This window comes from Pan troglodytes, chromosome 10, assembly GCF_028858775.2.
Source record: "Pan troglodytes isolate AG18354 chromosome 10, NHGRI_mPanTro3-v2.0_pri, whole genome shotgun sequence".
Lineage (NCBI taxonomy): Eukaryota > Metazoa > Chordata > Mammalia > Primates > Hominidae > Pan > Pan troglodytes.
This window is the reverse complement of record NC_072408.2, coordinates 27,824,239-27,837,061: the sequence shown is the minus strand read 5'-3', so window position 1 is coordinate 27,837,061 and position 12,823 is coordinate 27,824,239. Positions and strand designations below refer to the sequence as shown.

At 34.1% G+C, this 12,823-nt stretch overlaps 1 protein-coding gene across 9 annotated transcripts in view; it reads right to left on the bottom strand.

Annotated features, from left to right (window-relative positions):
• The window catches only part of SLCO1C1 (solute carrier organic anion transporter family member 1C1), a 60,980-nt gene extending 49,414 nt beyond the window's left edge, over positions 1-11,566 (bottom strand). For 2 of the 9 annotated variants that reach the window (XR_673302.5, XM_009424947.5), the window contains exons 1-4: positions 7,393-8,379; positions 7,198-7,269; positions 3,304-3,457; positions 1,554-1,695 (exon numbers count right to left, since the gene is read on the bottom strand). Coding sequence is in view for 7 of the 9 variants with exons in the window: in XM_009424947.5 (XP_009423222.1) it covers positions 1,554-1,695; positions 3,304-3,432 (271 nt within the window). In the remaining 2 variants the exon portion in view is untranslated. The other 7 variants (XM_009424943.5, XM_009424940.5, XM_003313535.6 and 4 more) reach the window with 7 other exon arrangements.
• Between the last annotated feature and the right edge of the window lie 1,257 nt (positions 11,567-12,823).

Genomic DNA, 12,823 nt, shown 5'->3' with positions numbered 1-12,823 from the left:
TGAATTTGGAGTCATGGTTTTCTGCTACTTCCTGTGAAAACTTAGTATACTCTCTCTATCAAATATAAACTTTGTCTCTCAAGTTGCATCAGGACCTGGGAGCCCAAACAAAACTTTGGACCAAATCATTTCTATGCCTCTTCAGCTCTAAAATATTTTTATATAATAATCTAGAGTGAGAAAAACATCAAAACATCATGATATATAATGTTTTGCCTGCTCACATCTGCTCTATTCTTTTATCTGCACCAGTTACCTCTTTCTCCTTGTTTTCTCTCATGATATAATGTATCACCCTTTACCTTGATTCTCTTTGGCCCTTCACTCAGTGCAGGGCCATCAGTAGAACAGGGCTCAAGGAATAAATCAACCATCCGGGCCAATCTAAGCAAATTACATAAAAGATTGATGTGATCAGATGTTTTGGAAACCTGCTACACAAAATGTGATCTACTGACTAGAAGCATCAGTATCATTTAGGAGCTTATTAGAAATGCAGAATTTTATCCTGTTCCTACCAATTCAGGTTTTAAAAAAAGATTTTTAAAAGATTGCCCAGTTATTTGTGTGGACATTAAAATTTGGCACTAAGAAATGTCATTCTGGAAGGATGACAAAAGATGAATTTGGGAAGCAAATGCCTGAAGGCAAAAGGTTACTTATTCATTTTATTTTTTCTGTGATATTCAGAGTAAGAACCAAAACACATAGTATGTACGAAAAGAAATAAATTGTTAAAGAGTTGAAAAATATTCACTTTTCTGAAAGTTCACCAGGTAAAGCTAAAATTGGAGCAGTTAGAGGTTTTACTATAGCGTATATCTGAATCTAAACAAGACTTAAGGACCAGAGAGGGTACTATTTTGTTTACTTCAGCAAAAAATTAAAGCCTTTTAGTTTATCAATTCAGGAAGCAGACTAACTAGGATTACCCTCTTTAAATTACTTCTAAAACAGTGACTCAAATTACTCGATCTTTTTAATTTCTAAGGAGTCTGTAGTCAATTGCTAACCAAAGGCACCTGAGATTTGAATTTTTATTGCCTGCTCTGATCTTGTGTTCTTGGTAATAGAATCCCTTTATTCTTCTTTCTAGACCACTGGGTGGAAAAATCCCTTTTGTGATGTAACTTCTATTCATCATTGCAGTAAATTCTTGTAGAGCGCATTTGGATTATTCCACACCTCTAAAATTGAATCATAGGGCTCCCAGGGTGTATTGTTCTTCTGTAAAGACACTTCTACATATTTATAACTCAAAATACCAATTAGCATCTCACCCTTTCCTCCAAGAAAGTCACTTACTCTGATGTAGAACTCTGAATTGTGTGAACCATACAATACCAAACACCTGGGGAGAAAAATTTACTGTTGATTGCTCTGAGAAAATTGCCTCTCCTGTAGAATAAGATCATGGTAAATTCTGTCCAAAAAAAAAAAGATTTTATGAATAGAGTCTGATCCCAGCAGACAATAGAATGCAGAAGGTGTTCTTTAGCCACAAGTAGAAGATCTTGGGCTTAAAATTAAAGTCAGGCATCTGTAATACCTACCAATTTCAAAACTACCATCAATAACTCCCACCAGTGAAGAAGGGATATCAAACCTTCTCTCTATCTGAGTGATGGTGCTCTTCAGATAGCCTTCTGCCAATGCTTTGGCAAAGTAAACAAAAGACAAGGCACACAAGAACACCTGGAAAATATGACAGGTCACACTTAGTCTGACTCCAGCTTGACACACAATTGGAAACTAAGTAAATAGACAAACAAATACAAAACAAACAACAAAGAACAATGTATAATATCAACTTTATTATCACTGAAACTTTAATTCAAACACTTCGAGGTTTCCATCAGCCTTAAGCACTGTAAGTTTTCAACAGTTCAAACTCTCTTGGAATTTAAAATATATATTTGGTTTTTATGCAAAATGTGTATTGAATTATCTTTTGTCTTCTTCCACTCTGCTCCAGAGGGGCACTCAAAGGAGTCTTACATTGAAGAGTCAGTGTATGGTGAGACATTCATTGGTAAGAAAGTAAATGAAACCATAAGCCAAACACTTGACATCCTATAACAAGTCCAGCACTTGGGATTATGTATTTCACAGGGTGGTGCATGCACCAGCCGGGAACATAATGTACAGACTGAAAAAGTGCAACTATTATTCCTTGTGTTTATGTTTATACTTATTAAATTCATAGTCAAATATTTTTCTCAATGGAAAACATGTCTTTGATATCTAGCTTATATATTTTGATAGACATGGGTCTGTGATAGAACATTCATAGGGAAGGTTAGCATTTATATGAAAAAAGCAGAGATTTGTTGAGTGAATATTGGTATAAAGAAAGAATAGGAGCACACAAAGCATCCCTTAAGAAACAACTATTCTCGGGGGGTTGGGGGAGCGGGGAGGGACAGCATTAGGAGATATACCTAATGTAAATGACGAGTTAACGGGTGCAGCACACCAACATGGCACATGTATACGTATGTAACAAACCTGCACGTGTGCACATGTACCCTAGAACTTAAAGTATAATAATTAAAAAATAAAAAAAAGAAACTTCTATCACTAAATAGCAAAGAAAAATAGCATGATTTTAACAATGGGCAAATAATCTAAATAGACATTACTTAAAAGAAGGCATGGCCAACAGGTATATGAAAAAGGTGCTCAACATCACTAGTCATTATGGAGATGCAAATAAAAATCTTTATGACATATCACTTCACATCTGTTGGCTATAACAAAAAATAAAAACTGGTTAGAATGTAAAGAAAAGGGAATCTTTGTACATGGTTAGTGGTTACATAAGTTGATGTAGTCTCTTTGGAAAATATAATAGTATGGAGGTTCCTCAAAAAACTAAAAACTATTGTTTGATACAACAATCCTAAAAAAAAAAAAAAGCAACTCTTCTCCCTACTCTGTAACATTATTCCCATTTTTATTTGCAAAATGGGAGTAATGTGATGTTTCACAGATTAAATGTTATATCTGTGCTTGGCTTAATATCTGGCACATGGCAGAAGTTCAATAAATACTAGTTTCTACTATTTCTCTCTTTTCTGTTTGGGGGGGGGCATTTAAATGAGCCCAGGAAAGTAATTTAACCCACATGGTCCGGTAGAGATTGCTTGCACCGCCTGGCAAGGTGTGGTTTTAGTAAATTGCATCTAAGATCTTTTTTTTTTTTAAAAGGAGAAAACAATTCTCATTCTAACTTCATTATATAGATGATATCTGGACAGAAAACTAAGAGCATCAACACTATTTACTTCTTGGTTGCTCTACCTTTAGTTCACCACAGCATGGTTGCTTTTCCTCTGAGGAGGGATATTCTGTTTTAAAAGAAGGCCTTCCAACAGGTTGCACTGAAGTTTTGCAGAACAACTGGATATTTTCTTTGGATGAAGTGTCCATTATAAACACATTCCTTGACTCTGATCTGTCAAAGTTAGTTTTTAAAGTAAAAATAAATAAACAAATACTACACAATTTATTAAATTTTTTATTCAACAGTATACCACAATCCTATAGACGCAATTTAAAGTGAATCTACCTTTTGTTGTCACAGTAAGTTGGCAAATGTTTTCAATTAAAATCAACCAGGATATCTGATTAACTAATCCTGCTATTGGAACTCTGTAGCCAGCATTCTTTCTCAATCCGTCCAGTTTAAGCCTCATTATGGCAAAGAATAAATTTAAGTGTTGCCTTTGGAATAAATAATGAGGCAGAATTTTGCTAACTTTGTGGTCTTGCCAGTTTAAACTAGGAGCAAGCAGGAAAGGAAGAAGAGGAATTCAACTATTTGAATATTGATTCATTAGAATAAAGTCTTTAAAGCCTTTAAATCTATCTTCTTAGCAAAACAAATAGAAGTTTTACATTCATTATAGGTCCCTGTACCACCTTATGATTCCTGTAGCACCCAATGTGAGCCTTAAAATATGACAAAAAAGGAAGAGGTCCAATTTGTGTATTGTTTTTGTTTGATAAATAAGGGAGCAACATGATTTGTGCCTTAGATTTAATTCAGGTGAAAGAACAGTCTTTGATTAGCCTTAAAGTAAAAAAGACAGCCTTGCTTCCCATGCTTAATTTCCCACCGCCCCTCACAGGACAGGATCACACACTGAACCTATTTTCTCCCTGTTCACATCAATATTTACATATCCTGTGCCCCTACTTCTTTAGGATTCCACATGGCTCAGTGCCTGCCTGATAATCTAACCTAAATCAAGGAATTCAACAAACAAAGTATTTCTCAGTCTCCCTAATATTATCAGATGACCCAATTGTACATTAATAGAGGACTTCTATATCCACATAATAGGAGTGGAATAATGTTATTCCTAAAGGAATAATGTTAGGAGTCAAATTTCATGTATTGTGGCAGAAATCTATTCTGACTGAGTATATCACCTTGACTTTATGCAATGCTTGTTTTGTGTTCACTAAACCTCATCCCTCATCATTTCAATTCATACTTTCTCAAACTGAAAAATCAAGTAATAGTATAAACGATTTGCTTTGTATTAATAATATGAAGTTAAAACATCAGAGGACTTCAACAATTTAAAAATTAAGTGGATTCCTCTAGGGAGTGGGAATTGAGTAAAGGAAAGGATGAGACAAGGGTCTGGTTTCAAAAAAATTATTATTAGGCTTTTGGATTCATTTTATAAGCATTCATAACTTTAATTTTTTAATTGAAAAGGAAGAGTGAGTGAAAGAGAAAAATTTAAAAACAAAAAATAAGCAAAACAAAGCTAATAATGTTAATCAAGACAAAAAACAAAGATATAAATACATAATATTAATGAGATAAAACACAGATATTTAGGAGTATAAAACATAAAAAGATGCATCGAATGTTGAAGTAAGTTTAATATCTTGACTTAATGGATAAGTTTGTAGCAAATATGCATTACCTATATTGATAAAAACCAGAAGAGAAAATAGCCAAGAAAGACATTATCAAAAATACTCTGAAACTATTCCCTAAACAAAGATACTAAGGATAGATGATGCACCAGAAGTGCTTTATCAAGGGATATTCTTTGAGGAAAGATAGCCGATAATGGAAACAGATAATCATTGTCTCCATTAGTTTGACAAAAATAAAATTATCATGGTAACAAAACAGCACAACGATAGCACAGAAAGGAAAACTTCAGATCAAGCCCATAGATTATAAAAATTCTAAGTAAATGCTAGCAAATCCAAATTAACTCTTGCTCTATGATTAGAATTATTCTAAAAGATGCAACAATTGGTTAATTACAGGAAATTTATTCACCTAAATTACTACATGAACAATTCAAAATAAAAAATAGAATTTCATTACATGAAAAACATCAGTTGATAAAATTCGACATCTATTACTGATTTAAAAAACAAAGTTTAAGAAATGAAGAATATGGAGATTCTTCCTTAACAGTATCTGATACCAACAGCCAACTTCCTATATCTACTGAGTCACTAGGACTACTTTTCTAGAACAGTATTTTGCCAGGACAAGGAAAACAGGGTTTGGGAAATGCAGAGTTATACAATGTTAAATAGGTATCTTTACTACAAAACTATGAGTAAAAATATTGCCAAGCAAGAGATATACAAACCAGAAAGGTTTTAAAATAAGAAATGGATAATTATTAAATTTATGGCTTAAATTGCAATATTCTTCAAAGGATTAAATTATATAATTCAAATTGGCCTTCTGTTTTTGGGGATTCAGATATCATATTATTTCTCATCAGTCATAATATTAAAGCCAGTGACCAGAAAATACAAATAAATTGTTTAATAATAAAATTTGCTATCATTTATCCTAAATTTATCTTTAAAAGATCCAAAGTGTTACATCTAGAATGCTAATGTCAAAGAGAAAAAATAATTATGTTAAAAACACTACTGAAAAACTTGAGATACTATAGCACATTTTAAGTTATCTAATATATGGAGGTGTTGACACAAAAATCACTGTAACTAAAATTCAAAAGTATAATGAAATAGAGTCATCTCAGTTCACTTTGTGTTAGGGCAAAATAGGATCCAGCTTAAACTATTGGCACTGCATAGCTTTACTGAAGTGTCTTGATGGTTAATGCGCAAATTATTGCAAGTGTAGTACGTTCCAAGGAGGCTACAGTTCATCCCCTGTAAAAAGAGAGGGAAGGAAGCTCAATGACATGAACGGAAAGATCCTTGGGGCCTGCAGGCTCTCTCTCTTCATTTGCAACTGCAGAAGTAGAGCAAGAGTACACAGTTATTCAGAATTATTTGCATTTGGCAAATCCTTAATTGATCTCTGGCCACTTGAATAGATTCTTCCAGGAAAAGACATACGACAGTTTTCATCCAATACCCTGGGTTTGGAGCATAACTTATTCTGGAGGCCAAAGAAAAACAAGCCAAGCAGTTTCTCTTCCTTTGGTTCAAAAACATTGAATAATCAGTCCTCATTAGTTTCAAAATCAGCCCTCCAGATTTTAAATGTAGAGAGCAAGTGGCTTAGGAAGGTTGTAGTTACATCCCGCAGATGTACTCAACCCCTCTGCTCTGCAACTGACTCGGACTCTGTCCAGCAATCAGTCCCCAAGGACTGCCACAGAGAAAGTCCTAAAGGCAACCACACCCCTCCCTCTCTTCTCTTGGCCATCTCCTGTGAGGAAAACCTCTGTCCTGGCTTGACTTCTGGACACCAGGATGCCTCCCTTCAGACAAACTAAAAAATAGCCTCACGGCACTTGCTGCCGAGGAGTGTGTGTTGTTTAGAAACTAATTTCTCACCCAATACAAATTATCTGTGTCAGATTCAGATTTAATAAGTACTATTTTTGTGTTGAGTGATGTACGTACTTTTTCTAATCCTTAAAACAACCCAACAAACGTAGTATTAGAATTCCATTTTTTAAATTAGATGGCCCAAAGCAATTAAGTGACTTGTCAAAAGCTAAACAATTTATAAGCATGAGACTCAAAATTTGAACTCAAATTTGAGTTTATCTGATTTCTTTAACCAATCTTCTCTCTTATTTCCATCAAACTAATGAGGGGATCATCACCTTTCATTGATATTTTTATGGATAAAACATAAATCGCACAGAAATTAAGGGTTAATCTCCCATAAGAATCTGATGTATTAGTCACAAAATATAAAATGAGAGAACCAAGTCTTACCTGGAGGAAGAGATCAAAGATAGCCAGTTCCTTTCAATGTGCTCAGCAAGAGGATGGACCACACACCACAGACTGAAAGAGGAAACTGAGGTAAACTCCACAGCAATTTTGAACAATTTTGCCAGGTGGGGAGAGTGTGGGTGGACACAAGCAGAGCAGATTAGGGAAAAGAAAAGATGAAGGGCATGGTCTCACCCCTGAGCGATCTCTTCTCTTTCCTCTTTCTTCCTGGCCTCTTTTTTCTGGCAGTCAGCAGAGAATTGGCCACGCTGGCAAGGCCACTGACGTACATCTCAGCTCCCAGGGCACAGAAAGAGCTGAAGCTTTTGAGCCATTTCTTTGCAATTTGCTGCAAGTTTAAGGCCACACGTGATAAAGCTTTCTTTATGGGAGAGAGTGAATAAAAGAAAAGACCACTTGTGATCTTACTTGCTGATTCCCAGAAAACACAACTCCGCAGGGGGCAGAGGGTAAGGGAACAGAAGCCAGAGGAGGGCGGAAGTTTATAACAGAGACCCCTCCTCCTTCCAGAAAGTTTTTAAGCCAACTATTCCTTAGGGACATCACTGGGATTCTTGTGTTTTCTTTGTTTGTGTGTTTTGGTTTTGGTTTGTTTTGTTTTGTCTTTAACGGTTCTTGGGCTAATTTGCTACATGGTTTTCTTTTCCATTGGTGTTGTAGAATCTTTAAGGACCAAGTATCAGGTCACAATCAAAGCTCTGCAGCGCTCTGTACAAAAAGAGTTAATTCTCAGAGACATGATCAGTTGCTCATATTTACAATTTCTATGAGTTTTGAAAACAGAAAAGAAACACGTTGAATTTTTGGCATTCAATTGTTTATTCTGCCTAATTCCAAGGATAAATAAATCCTTGCACTGATAAAGTCCACAATTCTAATAAATTCTTTTTCCAAGAGAAAAACTTTAGAGGGTCTTAAGCAGTAGTAGTTTGCATTTATTTTCTACCAATAAATAAATTTGCTACCAGAATTATCCAAGATTCACCCTACTCTTAAGTGGCTGAGACTCTGGGATGGTCACTTAATTTTATTGAGTCTCAACTTCTTCCTTTGTAAAGCAGAATTTTTTTGTTTAAAAAAAACAGATTTATAGGGCTGTTTTAAGGATTAAATTATATAATGTATTCAAAAGCACGTTGCAAATAAATGAGCGGAAGGTATGATCATTTTATATATATATATTTAGTTCACATAATGGTCAGAATAGTTAATATTATTCAAGCACATTTTACTACAAAAGAAAGAAAAGAAAATGCAAGAAAAATGGGTTTATATTAAACCTTGCAATGAAGCAATGGTGTTTTCACACTCTGAAAGGCCAAATATTTTACTTTAACAATCAAACCAGACTTTTCCATCAGAATAGTGAGCAAACATCCGAATACATTGAGTGTTAGTCTAGACTTCTCAGTGTCTAACAGGTGGCCAGACCACTGTTTTATTCAAGAGGAGATAGTATTTACCAGCCCAAAGGGCATAATATTCCTCACCAAGAAATGAAATTCTCCCCTGAGAATGTAATTTTGTCTATTCCCAACTGGCTCAGTCTCACTCTCCAACACGATTCCTTTTCTTATTTCCAGAGTCCACAGTTAATGTTATTGTTTTGAATGCACATAATTTTTACACTTATTCAGAGCTTCTTATGTGCAACCTTGCATTGGATTGTAGCCTACTTCAGCCTTTCATTCCCATTTCCAAACTCTAGATGAGGGAGTTAACAAACTTCTATAAAGGGACAAATAAGAAATATTTTAGGTTTTGTAGGACCATGCAATCTCTATCACAACCACTCACCTCTGCCATTCTGGTGTTAAATTAACCACAGACAACATATAAATGAATGCATTTCCTAAGACTGCACTAACAAAGTCTACAAGCTGAGTGACCTAAAACAGAACTTTATTGTCTCACACTTTTGGAGGCCAGAAATCAAAAATCAAGGTGTCAGCAGAGCCATGCTCCCTCTGAGACCTGTAGGGAAGAATCCTCCTTACCTCTTCCACCTCCTGGTGTTTGCTGACAGCCTGAACTCCTTGTTTTATAGGTGTATCACTCCAACAGCTGCTTCTGTTACCACATGGCCATCTTCTCCCGTTATGTCTCTGTCCTCTGTTCTTAAATAAACGCTAGTCATCTTTGACTGGGGACCACACTCATGACCTCATCTTAACTTGATAAGGTCTGCTAAGACTCTCTTTTCAGGAAAAGTGACATTCACAGGTACAGGGGGTTAGGACTTCCTCATATCTTTTTGGGAGACACAATTCAAGCCAGGACACTCATATTTGCATTTTCCTCCTTACTTGAATTTTTTCATGCAATTATTTTAATCACTTCCTTCTGTATACCCTCAATTCTCCTGTTTCTCTTTCAATTTATTGATCTTCCCAGGCAAAGCTCACCTCAGTTAAATCCACTTTCTTTCTTCTTAGTATTTGCATCCGTACTGTTTTAAGTAATTGAAGAACAACTCAGTAACATGCCCTTAGGGCTTATTTTATATTTATAACCACTTAACTCACTGAGTCATAGAGGCATTGCTAGACGTAATACTTTTTAATGACCCAATCACTTTACCTCTCTCAAATCTTCATTTCTGGCTGCACCCTGATTATTAGCTGATGATCTTGTCTAGGAAATTCACTAACAAAACAGAAATATCAGGAGAAATATTATACTCTGTCCTCATGACATCTACTCTCTACCCAAATGTACATTGCTATTAGCTGTCTTCCTTCTTGCTCCTACAGTCCATGTTTCTAAGCCCAAACTTTAGTCACATTCCTTGTATATATTTCCTCTCCTCCAGTTCATTTTTCACCAACTCTAATCAGGTTTTGCCTTTACCACTCCAATGCAAATATTTTCATCAATAACATTAAAGACATTCACAGTAATAAATCCAGTGATCAATATCCAGACCTCATTTTAATTGATGTATTAGCAGAATTGTATGTCATTAATGTGCCCTTCTCTTTGATACATTTTATTCACTTGGTTTCACCACACACCCCTGGTTTTCTTCCTACTTCAGTGGTCATTTGCTCTTAGTCTTCATTGCTGGAATATTCCAAAATTCAGTCTGTGGAATATCTTCTTTGCTGTCTATATTTACTTCCTTAATGACCTTATCTGGTGTCATGGCTTTAAATATAATCTATAATATAAGATCCAATGAGGTTAGGGAATATTTTGTATACCCAAATTTGAGTTGAGTTTTTCAGTCTGGAAAAATGCATACATACATACAGGAGATATGTAGATACAGATATAGACATAGATAGATATAGATATCTACGTGTGTGTGTATTAGCTCTCTCCACTGAAAAGGTCTAGAAACAATGATCAACTAAGTAGTAATAAGTGCAACTAGCACCATAAATAAAAGCACCATGGATCCTTGATATGTGACTAATACCAGGTGTAAAGATATAAGATAGGCCTGGAATATCTTGTCATAAAAAAGAGCTGGGATGCCTTGAAGACTACATTGTGCCAATAGGATTCAGAAGCCAGCCTGAACAGGTTTCTGCTAATCAAATATAGGAAAGCTTGAGCATCGGTAAGAATAATTGTAATGGTTGAAACATACAAAATCACAAAATTTATGAGTTAAAAACACTATTAAAACATCACATGGTCACTTTGGAGTAATTCTAAACACAACTTAAATATTAATAGGTTTAAAACTAGTGGTATTTAGGGAGAAATTGTGTGTTTATCCTAGCTTTTCTATTCCATTCTTTCCTTAGAGTTATTACAGAGTAAAGACAAATTTCTCTTCATAGAATTCCAACTAATAAACAAAAAAGGATGAGAGAATAAAAATATTATGATTTTCTTTTCTTTCTTAGGGTAATTAATATTTATTGAAATGTAATTCAATCTTAAAGTATTCTGAAAGGATTTTGGTAAGGTTTTGAAGTTTTACTGAAATAATACCAGTGCAACCTTGGTTTAGTCCAACAAATAGTCTGAAAATAGAGACTATTCTCCAGAGATGACAAATTTATTTCTAGAACAGATTTAATAAAAACAAGATTAAAAATACAAAATCCTTAAACTCATTTGAGTCAAATGCAAAGGTTAAAGAAAAAAATGTAGAAAATATACTAATTTTCAATTGCTTTTAGATTGGTAGAGCTCTAATGGGTTTTATTTGCACAGCTTGGTTTTTGTGGCACAGTAGAGAAATTGAGAAAGTAGTTATTGTATAAGGATGATTCTTAACCATTTTGAAAAATTTCTGTTAATATGATCAGTTCAGACCCTCTCTATAAAGTTTTTATAATTCTATGTTATACATAAGTAGATTAATTTCTAGTAGAATTAAGCTATTAGATATTTAATTTTATAATTATAATTTTAATTTTAGATTCAGAGAGTATATGTGCAGATTTTTTACATGGGTATATTGTGAGACACTGAGTTTTGGGGTAAAATGATTCCATCAACTAGATAGTGAGCATGGTACCCAATAGGTAGTTTTTCAGCCCTTGCCTTTCTCCTCCATCTCCCCCTCAAGTAATGTGTCATGTCTATTGTTCCCATTTTTATGTCCATGTGTACCTAATGTTTAGCCTCACTTATAAGTGAGAGTATTATAATTTTCAAACCTCTAATGAATTAATGAATTTAGCGAAAGGTAATCAATGACCAATAATATCACCAAAAATCTCAAGCCATTTTGAACATCCTGATGGAATTTAAAAGCTTGAAACACCAACTTTGAAATAGTCCTCCTTTTTACTTCCAAAGAAAACTAATCTTATCAAATCTCAGATTAGATTTAAATACCAGTCCATAAGAAATATAGGGAAGAGAAGAGCAAGTTAAATGACACCATAAAAGATACAATCAGCAAAATTGAAAGTAAAGAATGTATTTAGGACAAATAACTCAATATTTTTTCCAACCAAAAACCACAAGGAAAAAAGGAGATGAGGGAGAAATTGTATATTTTAACTTAAGAAATGAACTGACCAATTACAATGTACAGACTTCGTACACCTATTCAAAAAGAAACAAACTATAACAAGAAGACTTCTTTGTAATCTTCTTAGAAGTTTTATAACCTCAGAAATGAGAACACTGTGGATATTTGTTGTATTGAGTAATTTGTGTTAGTTTTTTTTAGGGATGATAATGGTGGTATAATTGTTTTAGAGGTAAATATAGCACTTCTTTTTTTTTTTACAAATCATTTACTAATAGAAGGATATGTTATATTTATATTTTCATATAGAAATTCATATATTTCTATATTTTCATATAGAAATTCATATATTCATGTAGAATTTCATATATTTTCATATAGAGGAGATGTACTAAATATTGGGAGGTATATATGGAACAGATTGGCAGTATATTAATTGTTTGAGCTAGGTGATAGGCACCTGGTGTTCACTCTACTATTCTCTCTCGTTTGAATACATTTGAAAATTTTCATATTGAGTTTTAAATAAATGATACAGAGACAGATATACACATATGTAAATAGATTAAGAAGTGTTAGTGGATGAATTCCAAATTTATTTCTATATTTGACTACGAAGCCAATGTTGACATAAAACTTTTGTTTTCCACTATCCATTCCACGTTT